This window comes from Chiloscyllium plagiosum, chromosome 11 (assembly GCF_004010195.1).
Source record: "Chiloscyllium plagiosum isolate BGI_BamShark_2017 chromosome 11, ASM401019v2, whole genome shotgun sequence".
In the NCBI taxonomy this organism is placed as follows: Eukaryota; Metazoa; Chordata; class Chondrichthyes; order Orectolobiformes; family Hemiscylliidae; genus Chiloscyllium; species Chiloscyllium plagiosum.
Genome location: NC_057720.1, coordinates 58392806 through 58415622, shown reverse-complemented (window position 1 = coordinate 58415622; position 22817 = coordinate 58392806). Strand labels below are relative to the sequence as shown.

The window sequence follows — 22817 nt, the reverse complement described above, 5'->3', positions numbered from 1 at the left end:
ATTTGCATTTGGGACAATTAAAATTCTTCCATTGTTTTACTCCTGTAAATCATCAATAGCTGGTTTAACTGTGACTTCAAATGTTTTGGAGGACAGAGAAAGAAAAGATGGGAAATCAAAAATCCCAAGAAAAAGAGAAAAGGCAGAGGAGTGAGCAAAACCTAATGGTGGCAAATATCTGTTTTCTTAATACAAAAACCAGATTTTTAAAATTCTGATCTATTATTTAAAACATTGTAAAAATTGAAAGTCTGCCAGAGCAGAGAAGGAGATGGTGAGTTTTTTTTTAACTTTGAGCAGAAATAGCACTGTTTTTTGTAATCTTTCAAAATAAAATATGTCTCTTTTTACTTAGAACTTGAGAGATCAAATGGCAGCAGTATCAAGAAGTGAGCCTAGTTTTCACTTGAAAGACTAGTTCAGCCAAAAGATCTTTTTCAAAAATAAACTGATTTGTTGTTCAAGTGTAATAATTTATAATAGGTTGACCACAAATTATTACACCCCTACAAATCAGAGGAAAATAACGATGGAGTCATTATTTCATTTGGATGCCTTGACTTTTCAGATGACTTTTATAAAAAGTACAACACATCCTGGGCCATCCTTAACCAGCTTCTAGTGGCACTAGCTAGTTGAGTTGCTGTAAGAAGTCCCCAATAAGGGACAGTAAAACTACATCTCAGGATTAATTTTCCAAGTTTCAACTATCAAAGGCAAACTCCTACACTCTTTGTTAAAATAACATTGATTTTGCAGACTTGGAGACCAGCTCCATCAGTTTTTTTTTGTCATTCCCACAAGCATTCCTGTGACATGTTACAGGGATGAATTGGCTATAGCACAAAGTTGCTCTGTTCACTTCAGTGGGGGCTGGAACTTTAGACTAGTCTGGGAGCTGATCCAGAATCACCTAATCATGGGAAATACTGCACCAACTGAATTTGCAACAGTACACAGTCAGTATTAATCGTTCTTCCTGCAATGAACTGCTTCAAATCAGTGAACAATCCCTCGAATACTCCTTCACCAGACTTTCCTTCTTTAAACAATCAGCATTTGATACCCACACTACACTGGGAAATTATGGATATTTGCACACAGTGTAGGCATAATATTTGAAGGGCCCTGTATTAATTCAGGCAACCTCAATAGACTGGTATTGGTCTCTCAATCACTAACGCACACTGAACAGAAGCGATTGATTGTGTTGTATATGAGAATGCTCATGAGGAATTGGGCCCTGAATATTGTAATTTAAATGATTAGTGAAAAACATTGCCTCCATCTGCCTGTCCTTTTCCTTTCTGTTCTGTGTTGAAGGTGTTGACCATATTGGAAGAGGGATTCCAGTCAATTTTGAAATATCTCATTGAGTGGCAAGTTGTTCTGGGAATGCTGTTTGATCAGAGAGGGTTGGGATGAGACAGGAGGGATTCCATGTGTTGGGGTGGGTAGTTAATGAAGCAAGTTTGGTAAGATATGGTGATAAAACTCCTACGCCTGGGAGTGAAAAGTCCTCTGAAAAATACATACTGCATTTGGCACTTGGCTAGAGTTTTTGTTTAACTAAGTTGCTGAAGTTTTTTGAAGAGGTGACGGAGGTAACGCTATTGATGTGGTGAACGTAGACTTCCAGAAGGTGTTTGATGCAGTGCCACATAATAGGCTTTTCAGGAAAGTTACAAAAACAGAAAGTGCTGAAGAAACTGAACAGATCTGATGCAGGATCACTGGGCTCAAAGTATTAACAGTGTTCCTGTCTCCACAGGTGCTGCCAGGGCTGCTGGGTTTCTCCTGCACTTTCTGTTTTTGTTTCAGATCTCCAGCATCTAGAGTTTTTGTGAGAGAAGTTGTAAATCGTGGAATTAAAGAGTCAGTAGCAACGTGGATATAAAATCGGCTTAGTGATAGGAAACCGTAATGATCAATGGATATTTTTCAGGCTGGAGGAAGGTTGTAGTGGAGTTCCCAGGGGTTAGTATTGGGACCTTAGCTTTTCCTGATTTGTATTAATGATCGGGATCTTGGTGTACATGCGACAGTTTCAAAGATTGCAGATGACACCGAACCTGGAAAGGATTGTAAACTGTGAGGGTGATGATTTGGAACTCCAGAAAGATACAGACAGGTTGGTGGAATGGGCAAATAGATGGCAGGGGTGTTTCAGTTTGGTGGAAATAACATTGAAAGCCAATATATAATAGGAGGTACAATTCTAAAGGAAAATACAGAAACAGAGGCACCAGGGTGTAAATGGATGCAGATCATTGAAAACGGCAGGACAGGTAGAGAAAGCAGGAAGTAAAGCATTCAGTGCCCTCGGCCGTATTAATAGGGGCAGAGAGTACAAGATAAGGAGGTGATGTAGAACTTGTAGGAGAAAGTGAGGTCTGCAGATGCTGGAGATCAAAGTTGAAACTTTATTGCTGGAACACAGGCTCCTGAAGAAGGGCCTGTGCCCGAAATGTCGAATCTCCTGTTCCCTGGATGCTGCCTGACCTGCTGTGCTGTTCCAGCAATAAAGTTTCAACGATGTAGAACTTGTAGCTGACACACGTTAAACCTGAGTTGGAGCATTGTGTATAATATGAGTACCATGTTATAGGAGAGACATGAATACGTTGGAGACAGTGCAGAGATGATTTACAAGAATGGCTTCAGGAATGAGAAATTTCAGTGATGGAATGGACTGAAGAAGCCTAAGAGGAGATTGGATAGAGGTTTTCAAAATCATGAGCATGCGGACTAGAATAGATAGAGAGAAACATAAATGAGCACAAACAGGATGGCATTGATTTAAAATGATTTGCAGAAGAAGCAAGAGATTAGATTAAATTACTTACAGTGTGGAAACAGGCCCTTCGGCCCAACAAGTCCACACCGCCCCGCCGAAGCGCAACCCACCCAGACCCCTACATTTACCCCTTACCTAACACTACAGGCAATTTAGCATGGCCAGTTCACCTGACCTGCACATCTTTGGACTGTGGGAGGAAACCGGAGCACCCGGAGGAAACCCACGCAGACACGGGGAGAACGTGCAAACTCCACACAGTCAGTCGCCTGAGGCGGGAATTGAACCCGGGTCTCTGGCGCTGTGAGGCAGCAGTGATAACCACTGTACCACCGTGCCGCCCAAGAGAGGTATGAGAAAAATCCTTTTCTCCCAGCAAATAGTTAGAATATGGAATGCGCTACCTGGGAGTCTGGTGGAGGCAGATTAAGGGCATTCAAGAGCATTTTGGAAAATTATTCAGAAAGAAATAATGTACAAGAGGCTGGGGAAATCAGAGGAGATAGGCAGTATATAATGATGCTCGACTGAAGAACCAGTGAAGGCATACTGGACCGAATGGCCTCTTTTTACATCTTAACAATTCTGTGATTCAGTGATAAGGTTCAGCCTTAATCTAAGTTTTAAATAGGTGACTCCTGATTTTTAAACTAGTTCTATATTCTCCCGTTAGAGGAAACATCCTCTCTATCCCATCAAGACCAATCAGGATTTTATATATTTCAATCAAGTCATCTTTTACTCCTCTAAACCCCAGTGTTTTCAAGCCTTTCCTCATAAGATTAGCCGTATATTTCAGCTATCAGTCTTGTAAACCTTCTCTGAACTGTCTCCTACATTTGCATCCTTCCTTCAATAAGGTGACCAATACAGTACACAGCATTCCACATGCACTCTATGCAGACCCCTCACAACCTTGTATAAGGGTATAGAAGGGTACTCAGAGAGTAGTAAGGCTATGGAATGCTTTCTCTGCAACAGTAATAGATTTGCCAACTTTAAGTACATTTAAGTCGTCATTGGACAAGCATATGGACGTACATGGAATAGTGTAGGTTAGATGGGCTTCAGATTGGTATGACAGGTCAGCGCAACATCAAGGGCTGAAGGGCCTGTACTGCGCTGGAATGTTCTATGTTCTATAACTCAAAGAAAAATCCCTTCAGTCACCTGTGTTCCGAGGAAGACAACCCCAGTCTATCCAGTCTTTTCTCATAAAAGCAATTTTCCAGTCATGGTAACATCCTTGTAATCTCCTTTGCAACCTCTCTAGTGCAGTGATTTTGTGGCTATTGTTTGAGGACAAGGCAGAGGTCCATATTTTAGTTCTGAGGTTGGGGCCTTGCATTGGCCCAATTCTAAGTCCTGGTTCCATATTAAGTTGATGCCTGAGGCCCACAACAATTTTCATCATGCAGGACATTTAACATCCAGGGAAAATGTTCATTATAGACTGAAGGGTAGTGGGCAGGCTCCCAAGGCTGGGAGGCCAGTCGGACACTGTACACTTCTGAGAGTTCAACAGCTTCTTTGTCTGAGGTGGGACTTGCCTGCTGAAGCTAAAGGAGAGAGGCCACCTCAAGAATGAAGATGACATTAATACCAGCTTCAGCTGCCAGGCTGATAATCCAAAGTAGAACCTGTCCATCATGCAGCCCCAGCTATGGTCATCGCCAAAGGTTGGCTGAAGGGAATTGGGGTTGGGATCAAACCTGCTGAAGCTCTGGCCCACTGCTTGTGAAGAGGAAGCGGGAACGTGCTGGCAAACAGGCAGGCCAGCCAGGGATGGGAGATTGTGGCCTTCTCCAGTCTGCCTCCTACAGGAATTGGAAACCTCACCAGGACACATGACTATTTTCCTGATATATACAAAAGGTTCTCCGCTCCAGCAGTGTGTTTTTAGCTTTATAGCTGTTCGGGATACCTTGAGATGGTGGAAGGCGCTAAATAAGTACAATTTCATTGTTTCTCCGTGATGCCCTTTATGGTCTGCTGGTATTTAGTGTCCAGGTACAGACAGAAACAACAGCAGATTGGGTGTGGTATGTCAGGGCAACATGTATGGATCTGTGTCTTTGAATGACCCAGCCTTCATGAGAGGAAATAGCTGAAGATAAAAAGTGTGACAGAAGGAAGTAGAATTTCCTGGGATGTCTAAGATGTATAAAGTTTCTTTTTTAATTATATAACTGTAAAAGCCGAGAGTCCTTGCTCTGTCTGAGATAAGTCTGAAGTGAGGAGGCTAAGGCAACAGCCTGCCAACATAAACCAGTCGGAGAAATTAGTTTATGTTCTGCATAAAGTTGCCATGGAAAGTGTAAAGGATTTCTTTGAGTACTAAAACAAAGAATGGTTGTTCTGGGGTTAATTCTCAACAGAAAGTAACAGGGTTGGGGGTGGTGATGGCGGAGCATGATGGGAACAGAATTTCCAATTGATTTTGATTAAACTCACAGTTGTACAATATAAAGAATCCCCGTCTGAGATGGTAGGATCTGTGTGTCATTTTGATGTCTGAATATTTTAAATTGCGAAAGGTTCCATATGTTGGCAAGTCACCTCTCTGATATTGGAACAAGATGGTAGCTGTGATTACAGCACTTTTGAGTTACATTCTTTGTAATCAGAAATTATCTGGAAGATATTGAGACGAGAGCTAAATACCAAGGGATCAAAAGGGATGACCTGAATGCATCCAGTACAATATTTTTGGGCTTAGCATCCAGCTGTAGATCAGTGGCGGACTGGTCTGAGTCCGAAGGTTGAGAGTTCAGATTCCACTCCTTGTAGATCAGCAGAGGCTTTGCTGCACTGTTGGGGAAGTGCTATACTGTTGGACATGCTTCATTTGATTTTCAACTAAAGTCTTACCAGTTTTTTCAGAAGAGCATGGAAAGATCCCATTGCAGATTTTGCAGAGAAATGTGGGGATGTTGCTACAAAGACAGAAAGTTTTGGAAAAATTTAGCAACATCTGTAAAGAGAAAACCGTGTTGACCGTTTGAAACGATGAATATTAGCCAAGATTTAGATGTTGGTTAAATTTCAGTTTCTTCGAAATCACTACCACTCAGATGATGATGGTGTTGTTGCTATTTATGGAGCTGCTACAACTCAACCTTACAATAGTGAGATCCATAGTAGGGCAATAACCTGGTTGGTCGAGGTGGTGACCTTTCTGGCTCAGCCTTGCCAAACAGGTCACCGATGTGATTATTTACTTGCTAACCGGTTTCTATTTCCCCATGAACTAGAGAGCGTATTGCGGACAGAAATAAAACTGTAGGCTTGCAAGCAGCTGTGCTAGTTGTTCTCGAATCAGTTCTACAATGTAAGTAGGGCGTTAGGATGTAATTTCAAGAGAATGCTGGGTGGTTATAGACCTCATTAAATGCTTAGTATTATTAATTCCCAATCAGTGCTATTAAAACTCAGACAGTCTATTATTTGTAAGACTCGTGTTTAGGGGGTTTTGAAATTTTAATTTACTCCCACCAGCCTACCAATCCCTTGCGTGTGCAGTACCTTCAGGCAGCCCTGATGATTCATGACCATAAAATGACTCTGCTGGATTTGCTAGTACAATCTGGAACGCAGTAGCTCCCGTGTCGATCTATCAGCAGTGTGTCTCATCTTGAAAGAAAGTAACAAAGTATTTGGAGTTCACAAAGTAATTAGCAGTCAACATTGCCAAGTACAAGCTGCAACATTTAAGAAATTATAGTTAGAGAGAGGATGGAGGTCACACGGTGTTTTGTGACAGACAAAAAAAGAAACCTTGAACATATTTGGAGATTTAACTTTCTTTGCTCTGTGTGTTTAACAACATAACAGCTCAGGTTGAATGGTCTGAGAAGAGAAAGTTTGTAAACAAGGACATGCTATGACAGGAGTTAAATGTTTCAAATCCAGGAAAGTTCTTTCTGTAGATGTCAAGATAATGTAATCACATTTGTGTCGAGTTACTTACAAATTTTAAGAAGTGAATTGTTTCTTCATGTTTTTGAGTTTTGCTGTTCACTGGAGGTACTAATTTATGTTGGGGACTGCTTCAGGAGCACCAGACCATTTTAAGTAGAACACGCAAGAATTGGGAGCAAGTGTAGGCCATTTGGCCCTTTGGGGCTGTTCCATCATTCAGTGAAATCAAGGTTGATCTGATGGTGGCCTCATGGTGGGTGGCATGGGGGCTCAGTGGGTAGCACTGCTGCCTCCCAGCACCAGGGACTCCGGTTTGATTCTATCCTGGGTGGGGTTTGCACATTCCCCCTTGGTCTGCGTGGTTTTCCTCTGGGTGCTTCAGTTTCCTCCAAGATGTGCAGGTTAGGTGGATTGGCCATGTTGAATTGCCCATAGTGTCTAGGGATGTGTAGACCAAGTGATTTAGCCATGGGAAATACAAGGATAGGGCAGGGGCATGGATCTGGTTGGGGATGGTCTTTGGAGGGTCAGTGTGATTCAAGTGTCTGAATGGTCTCCTTCCACACTGCAGAGTTTCTATGAACTCCATTTTCCTCATCTTAGCTGGGTGGCTATTGAAATGAATGTATTCAGCCTATTTGACCACTGCAAAATCTCATTTATGTTAGCTTGACCCAAACTTTTCCCTGGCACACAGGCACACAAGTACATTTTTCAGGAGGTATCAATGCAATAAAGTAGGACCTAGTTTGCATTTGTATAGCACCTTTTATGTCCCGAGAGGCCCCAAAGTGCTTTGGAGCCAATCCAGTACATTTGAAGTAATTATTGTTGTTAATTGGTGCAATGTGATGACCATTTCAACACAACAAGGACCAGGAAATATGAATGAGATAATGACCATTTCAACTGTTTTCAGATTTTGATTGAGGGATATATATTCCTCAGAGCAATGGAGATTGCTCCTGTTCCTCTTTGAATATTGCGACAGGAGCTAACTCAGTTAAACATATCAGCCCCTCCAATAATGCAGCACTCTTTATGTAATGGCTTGAAGTGTCACCCAGATCAAGTTGGAATGGGGCTCGAAATCTTAAGAAGGGCTAATGTCCTGAAGAAGGGCTAATGCCCGAAACGTCGATTCTCCTGTTCCCTGGATGCTGCCTGACCTGCTGCGCTTTTCCAGCAACACATTTCCATCTCGAAATCTTAACCAGAATGTAAAGTGAAAATGCTTCATTTGACCCAAGCTTTAAAGGATGGGAGATCTGACCATTTTCACTGTACTTTCTCATCAACTGACACTGAACAAACTAATTCTACACAGACAGTGCTTTCAGCTTAAGACATATGTGGTCTGTAAGGATCAGTATGAAACATGATGATGGATTTAGCCACTGATCGATGTCAAAAGTGCTTGTATTCTTTGTCACCGAATAAACTTTATTAATCTTCCACATTAATTGAGCCTTTTGTCAGACTTGCAACTAAAGATAATTTTGAAAAACTCTTTTACAGATTACTACCTAACGTTGGATGAGCCAATGAATAATATCACAACTTCGCTTGGCCAGACTGCAGAGCTATACTGCAAAGTCTCCGGCAATCCGGCTCCAACCATCCGCTGGCTGAAGAATGATGCACCAGTTGTCCAGGAACCACGGCGGATATCCTACCGGCTGACCAGCTATGGTTCCCGTCTCCGAATACGAAACCTCGATACTACAGACACTGGTTATTTCCAATGTGTAGCTACAAATGGACAAAAATCTGTTTCAACCACGGGTGTGCTTTTCGTCAAATTTGGTAAGATCTATTGAGAAGCATTACAATCTTTTATGTACTTGAGGAAATAAAACAGGGAGTCCTAACACTAAACGTAGTTTAATAATGGTACTGGGGTGCCAAGTAGACAGCACTTACAGTCATAGAGAAACAGACCCATCAGCCCAACCTGTCCATGCCGACCAGATATCCCATCGCAATCCAGTCCCACCTGCCAGCACCTGGCCCATATCCCTCCAAACCCTTCCTATTCATATACCCATCCAAATGCCTCTTAAATGTTGCAATTGTACCAGCCTCCACCACTTCCTCTGGCAGCTCATTCTATACATGTACCACCCTCTTGTTGAATGCCTTATTGAAGTCCATATAGATCACATCTACTGCTCTGCCCTCACCAATCCTCTTTATTTCCCACACCCCAAGCCATGTTGACTATCCTGAATCAGTCTTTGTCTTTCCAAATACATGTACATCCTGTCTCTCAGGATTCCCTCCAACAACTTACCCACCACCGACGTCAGGCTCACTGGTCTATAGTTCCCTGGCTTGTCCTTACCACCCTTCTTAAACAGTGGCACCACGTTAGCCAACCTCTAGTCTTCCAGCACCTCACCTGTGACTATCGATGATACAAATATCTCAGCAAGAGGCCCAGCAATCACTTCTCTAGTTTCCCACAGAGTTCTCGGGTACACCTGCTCAGGTCCTGGGGATTAATCCACCTTTACCTGTTTCAAGACATCCAGCACTTCCTCCTCTGTTGAGCCTTTGTGGGAAATGTACTAAATGTGTGGTTACCAAACATGGCCAATTAGTGACTAGCGGGTAGATATATATGTCAGGTGGTGTCTGAAAGTTGGAGGTCCATTTTGAGGCCTTCTGGCAGTTGTAAAGCACTTGGTTAGAGGCAAAAAAATGCAGGTGCTGGAATACAAGGTAGACAAGCAGGAGACTGGAAGAAAACAGCAATCCAGGCTGCATCAGGAGACGGAGGAGTTGACGTTTCAGGTGTAACCCTTCTTCAGGACTGGGGGTGGTTGTAAGGGGAGCTGCAGATAAGGGAGGTGGTGGGCAGTGCGGTGAAGTGGGGAGAGATGAAGACAGGTAGAGGGTACGACCTGGTTGGTCAATGGGAGGAATGACTCCAGTTGGTGGCAGGGAGCAGTGGAAGGAAGGGAGTCGGGGGATGGAAAGGGAGGTTATTTGAAATTGGAGTATTCAATGTTGAGTCCTCTGGGCTGTAGGCTGACCAGGCAGAAGATGAGGTGTTGTTACTCCAATTTGCGGTTTGATTCATTGTGGCAATGAAGGAAGCTGTGGTTGGTCATGTTGGAAAGGGAGTGGGAAGGGGAATTGAAATGGGCAGTGAGTGGGAGGTCTGGCCGGCCCCTGCAGGCCCTGCTGAGATGCTCGGCAAACTGTTCTCTAAGTTCACATTCGGTCTTCCCAATGTAGAGAAGACCACATCAGAAGAACTGATGCAGTAAATTAGGTTAGAAGAGAGGCAGGTGAACCTCTGTCTCACCTGGATGAACTGTTTGGGGCCCAGATGGAGGTGAGGGGGGGTAGTATACCAGCAGGTTTTGCATCTTTGCTGGTTGCAGGGGAAGGTACCTGGGGTTCGGGGTGGGGTCGGTGGGGAGAGTGGCACGAACCAAGGATTGGTGAAGGGAATGGTCCTTGCAGAAGGCAGAGATGGATGGGGAAGAGAAGATGTTCTTGGTGGTGGGGTCTAGTTTGAGTTGTTGGAAGTGATTAAGGATGATGTATTCGATGCAGAGACTGGTGGGATGGTAGGTGAGGACAACGGGGTCTCTGCCTTTATTGTGTTTAGAGGGGGAGTGGTTTAGAGCAGTGGAACGGGGAAAGGAGGTGGTGCAGTGGAGGACTGTCAGGATGATAGAGGGAGGAAAAGCACATTGTCTGAAATAGCTGGTCATCGGGTGTAAAGCTGGCAGGATGCCACATGATGAAGTGCTGTCAACCTCTTCAAATTTAAAATCAGAAAAAGGCCTTTGCAACCAGGCCATCTCTTTGGTAGAATGGAGAAACCACTTCACTGGATGTCCTACTGATTCTGGGTGGTTTCTAACAACAGGCCTTAATAAGTAATGGAATTGAGTATCTGCTGCTTGCGGGTAGGTAGCCCTGCTGCCCACACTGCCATCCGAATTCTGGAAAACAGCCCGGGGTTATGCTGGAAATGGAGCAGCAGCACATTTGCCAACTGTGCAAACTCCTCAGCCACTTATTTAAGTGAGTCCCAATGGGGATCAAGATGCAGTCCCTTGTTCTGCAGTGAGCATTGGATGGCACAGGACAAAGTAAAGTGGAATTAATATGCTGATTCTTGTCATTAGGATTCCAAAAGTGTTCAATTCTGGTCTCCCTCCTAATGGAAGGATGTTGTGAAACTTGAAAGGGTTCAGAAAAGATTTACAAGGATGTTGCCGGGGTTGGAGGATTTGAGCTATAGGGAGAGGCTGAATAGGCTGTGGCTGTTTTTCCTGGAGCGTGGGATGCTGAGGGGGTGACCTAATAGAGGTTTATAAGATCATGAGGAGCATGGATAGGGTAAATAGACAAGGTCCATTTTAGGGTGAGATGGGAAAGATTTAAATGGGACATAAGGGGCATCTTTTTCACACAGAGGGTGGTGTGTGTATGGAATGAACTGCCCGAGGAAGTGGTGGAGACTGGTATAATTACAACATTTGAAAGGCATCTGGATGGGTATATGAATAGGAAGGCTTTAGAGGGATATGGGGCAAATGCTGGCAAATCAGACGAGATTAGGTTAGGATATCTAGTTGGCAAGGAAGAGTTGGACCAAAGGATTCGTTTCCGTGCTGTAGATCTCTTTAACTCTATGGCTCTAAGTTCCAGCTTTAGTGGTATGTCCATTGTGAAAAACATCTCGCAGGATAAAAAGATTTAGATGACAATTGTATCAGTCATTTTGAGTGTAGATGAAGGACAGATGGTCATTACAATATCATTTGTGGGTTTAAGATGGAATTAATTAAGGTTATTAAAGTTTTGTGCAAGTAAATTCTTTGCAATAGAGAGTGTTCAGTGTAACTCTTCCTATAATGTATTGATACATATGACTGGAGCGGTCTCTTAATGCTGTACAGCTATTTCTTATTTTGGTTATCACAACACTTAAAAGCAGTTAAAGTAACTGTTCCCTAATGGTTCAATCAATGAATTAATCAATATTAAGGTCAGTCAGGTCCTCATTTTTATTTTATTTTTAAACATTTTTTTTTAACCCCCACACTACCGCCTAACCGCAGTAGTGCTTATTTTTTCCCCCAGCACCCATGGTGTGTGTGTGCAGGTGTGAGACACAGTGAAAGATACAAAGTGCACGAATCATTATTCAATTTCCACCACCAGGAAGACAGGAAAACACCCAAGTGGCCAGTGACAAGCAGTGCCCTTCACATCAAAGGGCAGTGCTGTGTGATCAAAACAGTGAAGGGGAGGGTAGGGACTAAATCAAAATAGAATTGGAGGGAGAAATGATGCACTCCACTCCCTGCGGCGCCCACCTCTCCCTGAACAACTCCAGGGTGTTGGTGGACACCGCGTGCTCCTTCTCCAAGGACACCCGGGCTCTAACGTAACCGCGGAAGAGGGGCAGGCAGTCGGCCCTAACGACCCCTCCACGGCCCGCTGCCTGGACCTGTTGATGGCCAGTTTGGCCAGGCCCAGGAGCAGACCCACGAGGAGGTTTTCGGACCTGCCCTCCCTCCTCCGTACCGGGTGCCCGAAGATCAGGAGCGTGGGACTGAAGTGCAACCAAAAGCAGAGGAGAGTGCAAACGCCCACACCCAATATATACATGGTCCATGGACTCCACAGCACCACAGAACAAGCAGAATGGCTGGGAGTCCGTGAACCACCGCAATCTGCGGTTGCAGGGGAGGTCCTCATTTTTATGATGGGCTGTGTCAAATTAGCTCATCTGACAAGGTGCTGGAGGTCAGAGGTCTTAATGTTACTGGATTAGAAAGTGGAGAAGAAATGTCAACCAGAGTTGTCACTCCCAAATACCTTAGTGTGAGTCATGTTGGGAAGTGCACGTTGGATAGGATTGGGTTCGGCTGACATGTTAAATAGTTGAATATCCTGCTTATACTTTCTACATCTTTACATGTGAAGCATGCTTATCTAGTTAAGGTACTTTTAAGAGTGGAGAATAGAAGTCTTCAACTTTTGTTTCTATTTAAAATATAGTCCTGAAAGAAATAAGATAACAAAGTGAAGTACAGATGCGTCTCCCTGCCTGAAGTGCCTTATTTGGATTGAGTTCAGAGGGTTACCTCAGCAATGTGGGACCTCAGCTGCAATCCATCAGTTACTAACTTGCCAATTACATTTGCCACCCCATTGGAAGGAGGCAATTAAGGTGTTGACATTTTCCCAAGATAAACAAGTTAACATCCAATTATTGTCATCATCCCAGGTCTCCCTTACCACCACCTCTCTTGATTTCTCTACTGTTCCTAATTGATCAGGTTGCTTATCCACCATCCATTACTGAATGAGCAGAAATGTCCTCCAATTAAGCATTGAAAAAACTGAAGCCTACGGTATCACTTCAAATTCTGTTCCCTAGCTACTAACTCCAGCCCACTCCCTAGCAACTATAAAAGACTAAACCAAATCATTTGTACCCTTGTTATATTTGACCCTAAGATTAACTTTCCCCACATATTTGTGCCATCACTAAGGCTGCCTGTTTCTGCTTTTGTAACATTATCCAACTTCATGGCATGGTGTCTCAGTGGTTAGCACTGCTGCCTCACAGTGTCAGGGATCTGGGTTCGATTCCAGCCTTGGGTGACTGTGTGAAGTTTGCACATTCTCCTCGTGAGGGCAAGGTTAGGAACATGAGACTGGGATATCATAGCAATTGCAGAAACGTGGCTCAGGGATGGGCAGAACTGGGAGCTTACTGTTCCAGGGTACAAATACAACAGGAAGGATAGAAAGGGAGGCAAGAGGGGAGTGGGAGTGGCATTTTTGATAAGGGTTAGCATTACAGCTGTGCTGAGGGAGGATATTCCTGGAAATACATCCAGGGAAGTAATTTGGGTGGAACTGAGAAATAAGAAAGGGATAATCACCTTATTGGGATTGTATTATAGACCCCCCCAATAGTCAGAGGAAAATTGAGAAACAAACTTGTAAGGAGATCTCAGCTATCTGTGAGAATAATAGGGTGGTTATGGTAGGGGATTTTAACTTTCCAAACATCGACTGGGACTGCCATAGTGTTAAAGGTTTAGATGGAGAGGAATTTCTTAAGTGTGTACAAGACAAATTTCTGATTCAGTATGTGGATGTACCTACTAGAGAAGGTGCAAAACCTGACCTACTCTTGGGAAGTAAGGCAGGGCAGGTGACTGAGGTGTCATTGGGGGAGCACTTGGGGCCAGCGACCATAATTCTATTCATTTTAAAATCGTGATGGAAAAGGATAGACCAGATCTAAAAGTTGAAGTTCGAAATTGGAGAAAGGCCAATTTTGACGGTATTAGGCAAGAACTTTCGAAAGCTGATTGGAGGCAGATGTTCGCAGGTAAAGGGACGGCTGGAAAAGGGAAGCCTTCAGAAATGAAATAACAAGAATCCAGAGAAAGTATGTTCCTACCAGGGTGAAAGGGAAGGCTGGTAGGTATAGGGAATGCTGATGGCTAAAGAAATTGAGGGTTTAGTTAAGAAAAAGAAGGAAGCATATGTCAGGTATAGACAGAATAGATCGAGTGAATCGTTAGCGGAGTATAAAGGAAGTAGGTGTATACTAGAGAGGGAAATCAGGAGGGCAAAAAGGGGACATGAGATAGCTTTGGTAAATAGAATTAAGGAGAATCCAAAGGGTTTTTACAAATATGTTAAGGACAATAGGGTAACTAGGGAGAGAATAGGGTCCCTCAAAGATCAGCAAGGCGGCCTTTGTGTGGAGCCACAGAAAATGGGGAAGATACTAAATGAATATTTTCCATCCGTATTTACTGTGGAAAAGGATATGGAAGATATAGACTGTAGGGAAATAGATAGTGACATCTTTCAAAATGTCCAGATTACAGAGGAGGAAGTGCTGGATGTCTTGAAACGGTTAAAGATGGATAAATCCCCAGGGTCTGATCAGGTGTACCCGAGATTTCTGTGGGAAGCTAGGGATGTGATTGCTGGGCCTCTTGCTGAGATATTTGTATCATCGATCGTCACAGGTGAGGTGCCGGAAGACTGGAAGTTGGCAACCGTGGTGCCACTGTTTAAGAAGGCCAGTAAAGACAAGCCAGGGAACTATAGACCGGTGAGCCTGACCTCAGTGGTGGGCAAGTTGTTGGAGGGAATCCTGAGGGACAGGATGTACATGTATTTGGAAAGGCAAGGACTGATTCGGGATAGTCAACATGGCTTTGTGCGTGGGAAATCATGCCTCACAATCTTGATTGAGTTTTTTGAAGAAGTAACAAAGAAGATTGATGAGGGCAGAGCAGTAGATGTGATCTATATGGACTTCCGTAAAGCGTTCAACAAGGTTCCCTATGGGAGACTGATTAGCAAGGTTAGATCTCATGGAATACAGCGAGAACTAGCCATTTGGATACAGAACTGACTTAAAGGTAGAAGACAGAGGGTGGTGGTGGAAGGCTGTTGTTCAGACTGGAGGCCTGTGATCAGTGGAGTGCCACAAGGATCAGTCCTGGGTACTCTACGTTTTGTCATTTACATAAATGATTTGGATGCGAGCATAAGAGGTACAGTTAGTAAGTTTGCAGATGACACCAAAATTGGAGGTGTAGTGGATAGCGAAGAGGGTTACCTCAGATTACAACAGGATCTGGACCAGATGGGCCAAAGGGCTGAGAAGTGGCAGATGGAATTTAATTCAGATAAATGAGAGGTGCTGCATTTTGGGAAAGCAAATTTTAGCAGGATTTATACATTTAATGGTAAGGTCCTAGGGAGTGTTGCTGAACAAAGAGACCTTGGAGTGCACGTTCAAGGCTCCTTGAAAGTGGAGTCACAGGTAGATAGGATAGTAACGAAGGCGTTTGGTATGCTTTCCTTTATTGGTCATCGTACTGAGTACAGAGGTTGGGAGGTCATGTTGCGCTGTACAGGACATTGGTTAGGCCACTGTTAGAGTATTGCATGCAATTCTGGTCTCCTTCCTATCGGAAAGATGTTGTGAAACTTGAAAGGGTTCAGAAAAGATTTAGAAGGATGTTGCCAGGGTTGGAGGATTTGAGCTATATGGAGACGCTGAACAGGCTGGGGTTCTTTTCCCTGGAGCGTCGGAGGCTGAGGGGTGACCTTATAGAGGTTTACAAAATTATGAGGGTCATGGATAGGATAAATAGATAAAGTCTTTTCCCTGGGGTGGGGGAGTCGAGAACTAGAGGGCATAGTTGAGGGTGAGAGGCGAAAGATATAAAAGAGACCTTAAAGGCAACATTTTCACACAGAGGCTGGAATGTATGGAATGGAATGCATGGAATGAGTTGCCAGAGGATGTGGAGGAGGCTGGTACAATTGCAACATTTAAGAGGCATTTGGATGGGTATATGAATAGGAAGGGTTTGGAGGGATATGCGCCGGGTGCTGGCAGACGGGACTAAATTGGGTTGGGATATCTGGTCAGCATGGACAGGTTGGACCGAAGGGTCTGTTTCCATGCTGTATATCTCTATGATTCTTTGACTCTATGACTGTGTGGGTTTCCTCCGGGTGCTCCGGTTTCCTCCCACAGGTCCAAAGATGTGCAGGTTAGGATGAATTGGCCATGCTAGATTGCCCATAGTGTTCAGCGATGTGTAGGTTAGGTGCATTAGTCATGGGTTAATGTAGAGTAGTAGGGTGGTGGAATGGGTCTGAGTGGGTTACTCTTCAGAGGATAGGTGTGGACTTGTTGGGCCGAAGGGCCTGTAGGGATTCGATGATTCACGCCAGTTTCTGCCCATCTGCTCTGTCAACTTATCATTCTTGCCTTTGTTACCTTGAAACTTGACTATTTCAACATATATCTGCTTGGTCTCACATTTTGTACCTGCTTTAAACTTGAGGTCATCCAAACTTCTGCTCATATCCTAACTCACACCAAGTCCCAGTTACCTGTCACTTTTCAGTTTGCTGAAGTATATTAGCATCAAAGGAGCAATGACTTGATTTTAAAATTTTTGTCCTTGCTTTCAAATCTGTCCTGGTCTCGGTAATCACCTTCTGTTCCTCAGGGAAATCTGCACCCATTCAGTTCTGACCTCTCGGACACAGCTGACTTTAGTAGCTCCACCATCAGTGCCAAGGTGTCAGCTGCCAAGGGGCCTACCTCTAGAATTACATTGCCAAACCTCTTCTATCTTGTTTTTCCCTCTTACAGTATTGCTCTAAGCCTCCTTATTTAACCAAGCCTTTTGATTATCTCTTCTGTGGTTTGCTGTCTAAGTTTGTTTTATAATGCTCCTGTAAAGGGCCTTGGAGTATCTTATCATGTTTGAGGTGCTATATTAATACAAGCTGTTGTTAGTATCCAGTGTTGAGTTTGGGCACTTGCTGTCTAGGTCTTACGACGTTTAGCTCAAACTGTCCCTAATTTGTCAATAAATAAATGCAGAATGACGATTCTGAGACCATAAAGCATCGGAGTGGAGGGAGGCCATTCAGCCCTTTAAGTCTGCTGCACCATTCAATGATGTCATGGCTGACCTGAATATCCTCCAACATCATTTTCCTGTCTTATCCATATGACCGTTGGTCCCCTTGATTAAAAATCTGTCTTATCTCCATACTTATATACATGAAAAACAGCCTTGACAGTCTTCTGTGGTAAAAAAATTCCACAGATTCAGTATCCTCTGAGAAAAGAAACTGTCTTTAACTTTGTCCTTCTATGATCTATGATCTAAATGTGCAACACTTTATTCTGAGATGATGGCCTCTTGTCCGAGACTCTCCCACAAGGCATAACAGTCTTTCTGCTCCTACACTGTCAAGTCCCCCTAAAAATCATACATCTTTCCACAAGGTCACTTCTCATTCTCCCAATCTCCAATTATTATGGGCTGAATGTACTCAACCCCTTCTCATAGAAAATCCTTCCATGCTCAGGATGAGCCTAGTGAGCCTTCTCTGGACTGCCTCCAATGCCAGTATATCTTTCTCGAGATAACGGGCCTAAAACTGTTCACAGTATTCTAGCTATGGTCTGACTTATACAGTTTTTGCAAGACTTCCCTTTCTTCACTGAATTCCCTTTGAAATAAAGGCCAACTTCTTATTTTGTCTTCCTTAATAGCCACTGAACTTTGTTGCTAGCTTTCTGTGTTTCATGTATTTGGGCTCCCAAATCCCAATGTGTCAGAGCTTTCTGCCGTCTCCCCCTTTCAAATAATATTCACTTCTTCTATTCTTCCTGCCAGAGTGAATAACTCACATTTTCCCACATTATATTCCATCTGCGAAGCTTTTGCCCACTCAGTTAACCTGTCTGTATCCCACTGCAGGCTCTTTGTGTCATCTTCGTCACTTATCACCCAGTACTGTGTCATCCACAAACTTAGCTATCATACACACACTTCCCTCATCCAAGTGATTAATATATATTGTGAATAATTGTGGCCCCAGCACTGATCCCTATGGCACTCCACTAGTTACAGGTTGCCATTCCTGAAAATGCCCACTGTACCCAATTCTGTCTTCTATTAATTAGCCGATCCTCTATCCATGTTAATATACTACGTCGAACACCATGAGCTTTTATTTACTTAAGTAGCCTAATCTGTGGTACTTTGTCAAATACCTCTGAACATCCAAAAATATTACATCCAGTGCTTCCCCTTTATTTATTCTGCTTGTTCCTTCCTCGAAGAATTCTAGTAAATTTGTCAGATATTCATGAAGCCATGCTGACTGCTTCATTTCATGATGTATTTCTAAATGTTTTGCAATTACGCCCTTTATAATCGACTCTTAACATTTTCCCAATAACGAACATTAAGCTAACTACCCTGTTTTTGTCTCAGGCATCATTTATTAAACTTGCCTCTGACTCCATTATACGTTTTCAAGTAAAGAAACAGTAACTTTGTCTTTCTTGCTATTTTTCCCACCCTTTGACCCTAGTTACTGCTGTTTTCCTATGTTAGCGTACTCTGTAATTTCCATGTCCCTCTGGTTATCATGGAGACAGCTATCCTGTAATGTTGTAAAAACAATGACTGCAGATGCTGGAAACCAGATTCTGGATCAGTGGTGCTGGAAGAGCACAGCAATTCAGGCAGTTTCCATGTCCCTCTGGTTATCATGGAGACAGCTATCCTGTAATGTTGCCATGCTACCTTGCTTTAAGTGTTCATTTCCCCTCTCCCAAAGCCCTCATTCAGCCCTAAGTACTTGATTCGCCAGGCCACTGATCCCAGAACAACTCTAGGGAACCACATCCCACTGGACAACTTCCTATATAGGTGCTAGTGCTCCATGTCTAAAACCCATTCCGCCTGCATCAACCTTTTACACAGTTAACTGCCTGACTTTATTTACCCTGCGCTTGGCTCAGATAGTAATCCAGAGATTTTTGCCTTAGAGATTTTGGTTTTTAATTGAACTCATAACTGTTCAAGGTCTTTCAACAGAACCTCCCTTCTAGTCCTACCAATGTTGTGGGTACCAACATGGATGACAACTACTGGAGATGTCCTTAATTCTGGCACTGGGCAGACAACACAGCCTTCAGAACTCCTCCTCACAGCTGCAGAAAACAATATCTACTGCCCTAATTATACAACTCCCTGACCAGAACTATCTTCCTATTTTCTTCCCCACTTGAATGACTCCTTGTGCTCAGGTGTCCTGGTTAGTTTGCTCCTCCTTTCTGCAAGTCCCAATCTTATTTACACAGGTTGAACAAGTATCAATTATCAATGGTCATTGAGTACTCAAATAATAATTGTTACGTTCTCTACCACAAAATATCCCAAGTTTTACATCTTCTATTTCCCCACTCCTGCCATGAATACAATTGACTAGTACAGTAGGTCATATGTTTGCATTGGAAAGAAAAGAGAATAGTTTGTTAGAATGCTGTCGCACATTGCAATGTTGCATGTAACATTAAAATGAGTTGTTGGGAGTGGACTGGTGACATTGAGCAGTGGCACATCACAGCTAGGGCACGAGCCCTGGAGTTTGAATCACTTCAAGCTGGAAGGAGCAAAACTTGTGGAAATAACATCTTCCAAGGGACAGTCAAGAAAATCATTGTACACTCCCCCACCAAAGTTATTTTCTGATGTGATACCATTAATGGGAGCCTTGACTCCTTCATTACTGGAACAGGCTAACTAAAGGAAGAAGAAAATGCAACAATTAAAAATGTTTACCTGAATTCCAATAAAAATGTTTTTAGAACCTGATCTCGACCTATTGCTATAACTACCTGAGCCTTGGGATCGAATCAAATGGCTGATCTCAGTCATCTCAAACGGGTTTCTGTGATCACTCCAGCACACTCTAAATCCGATATGTATCCTTCATCTGGTGGAGAAGTTACCTGTTTGGCATGATTGTAAGCTTTGCTCGAATTTATTTTTCTTTTCCGAAGTCAGCCATACAGAGCTTGGCAGGAAAAGCCTAATTATCAGCTCGGCTCAGTCAGGCTATTGGGCGATTTCCTTTCGCGTTTCTAGGGCCTTATTGTTACATTCCTTCATTTTCTGCCTCTCCTTTCCTAAGACATTGCTAAAAGCTGGGATCAGTTATTATGGGTGTCATCTTATCATTGTTTGCACGGGAACACATTCGAGAAGCATCTGATTGTTGCACAGTATCTATCCATATTTTAGCAGGAGTCACTGTTGATTAACAGGAAGTCTGTCTGATTTTTGCCTTCTCTCCTCTCTAGCCTCATGTTCAGAATTGAATCTTAACAAACCTGTTACTGAACTCTGATCTATTAACTCAGAACAGGCGAGGGATAAACCCAGAAGCTTCTTGCCTCTAAGTGGCTCAGTTCCATACTTGGTAAACATTTAACTATTTGTCCATTGGGCAGTGAAATAATTTTTCATCAAACATCTGTAATGGATAAACTGCATCCTTTTCTACCAAGGTTTAATTTTCCATGCTTAGATATAAATCAAAGCACAAGGCTACAGGTAAAAACAGCACTTTGCCACAAATGCCAAACAAAGAGTAATGCCTGAACTCTCGAATTTTAACACTTTCTCTTTGTCCCCTTTGTAGGACCCCCACCGACTCCAAATTCGGGAAAGGCAACGCAGTGAGTATATTTTGTCGTACTGTTACCTGCTTCTAAAGAGCACAAAAGAGATAATATGGGTTTGTCAATAATCAGCTGAAGCATTACTTTAAAAAGGTTTTTACATTACACCTATGATGATTTAAGTCACTCCTACGGGTGCATTTCATATGATGTCCATGATTGTCACTAAAGAAATAGTGCAGCCTAAGGAATGATCACAGACAATGGAACCTAAAAGATAATCTTCACTGACTTCAGAATTGCTTTTTTTTTAAACATCGTACTGCAAAGTATGTACTTTCAACTGTCCTGTTTGTATGTTTTTTTCATTCATTCATGGGATATGGGCATCGCTGGCTGGCCAGCATTTATTGCCCATCCCTAGTTACCCTTGACAAGGTGATGGTGAGCTGACTGCTTAAACCACTGCACTCCACAACATGTGTGTTGAATCAGTTTGTTTTATAGTTTAATTTTTATCCTTTCCTGCTCCCCTGAATTCCTATCTTTCCCAAAGCTTCTCGCTCAAGGTAATTCTGTTGTTCTACTAAGACAAACAAACTCAAACATTGCTGGAGAAACTCAGCAGGTGTGGCAGCCTTTGTGGAGAACAGAATTTTGTGACCAGAGACCCATTTTCTGAACTTTTGAAGAAGAGTCACTGGACTGGAAATGTTAATTTAGTTTTTAGAGCTGCTGAGTTTGTCCAGAATATTCTGTTTTTGTTTGTTTCAGATCTCTCCAGCATCCACAGTTCTTTGTTTCATTGTACTGTTCTTTTAAGCTTCTACCTTCAGGGTTAATGGCCTATCTCATCATAGAGGTCATCACAGCAAAATAAACACAACTTGCATGCATCTTTTAACACATTAAAAAAACCCTAAAATGATCACAGGAGCATAATCAGACAGAAATTGATATCAAGATGAAGAAGGCAATATTGATTAGGTGAATAAAAGCACAGTGAAAGGGGTAAGTTTCCAGAAATGTTTTAAAGAAGGAGTGAGAGATACGCTGAGGTTTGTGAAGGGCTTTCCAAGGCTCAGTGCTATGATGCTGAAGGTACATCTTAGAATGATGGTGCAAAAGACTTTGCAGTAGAGGCCAGGTTTGAAGAATGTAGAGTTTTCCAAGAGCTGTACATAGAGCCATAGAGATGTACAGCATGGAAACAGACCCTTCGGTCCAACCTGTCCACGCCGATCAGATATCCAACCCAATCTAGTCGCACCTGCCAGCACCCGGCCCATATCCCTCCAAACCCTTCCTATTCATATACCCATCCAAATGTCTCTTAAATGTTGCAATTGTACCAGCATCCACCACATCCTTGGCACTCATTCCATAGATGTACCACCCTCTGTGTGAAAAAGTTGCCCCTTAGGTCTCTTTTATATCTTTCACGTCTCACCTTAAACCTATGCCCTCTAGTTCTGGACTCCCCAACCCCAGTGAAAAGACTTTGTCCATTTATACTATCCATGCCCCTCATAATTTTGTAAACCTCTATAAGGTCACCGCTCAACCTCCAACGCTCAAGAGAAAACAGCCCGACCCTGTTCAGCCTCTCTCTATAGCTCAAATCCTCCAACTCTGGCAACATCCTTGTAAATCGTTTCTGAACCCTTTCAAGTTTCTTGTCCATTTCTATCCATGCCCCTCATAATTTTGTAAACCTCTATAAGGTCACCGCTCAACCTCCAACGCTCAAGAGAAAAAAGCCCCATCCTGTTCAGCCTCTGTCTATAGCTCAAATCCTCCAACTCTGGCAACATCCTTGTAAATCGTTTCTGAACCCTTTCAAGTTTCACAACATCTTTCTGATAGGAAGGAGACCAGAACTGCACGCAATACTCCAACAGTGGCCTAACCAATGTCCTGTACAGCCGCAACATGACATCCCAACTTCTGTATGCAGTCCTCTGACCATAAAGGAAAGCTTACCAAACGCCTTCTTCACTATCCTATCTACCTGCGACTCCACTTTCAAGGAGCTATGAACCTGCACTCCAAGGTCTCTTTGTTCAGCAA

General features: G+C 43.1%; 1 protein-coding gene across 4 annotated transcripts in view; it reads left to right on the top strand.

Annotated features, from left to right (window-relative positions):
• ror1 (receptor tyrosine kinase-like orphan receptor 1) overlaps window positions 1–22817 on the top strand; it is a 301138-nt gene that overhangs the window by 209009 nt on the left and 69312 nt on the right. For all 4 annotated transcript variants that reach the window (XM_043699447.1, XM_043699446.1, XM_043699448.1 and 1 more), the window contains exons 3-4: window positions 8237–8524; window positions 20768–20804. In XM_043699447.1, the coding sequence (XP_043555382.1) occupies window positions 8237–8524; window positions 20768–20804 (325 nt within the window). The remainder of the gene's footprint in view (window positions 1–8236; window positions 8525–20767; window positions 20805–22817) is intronic.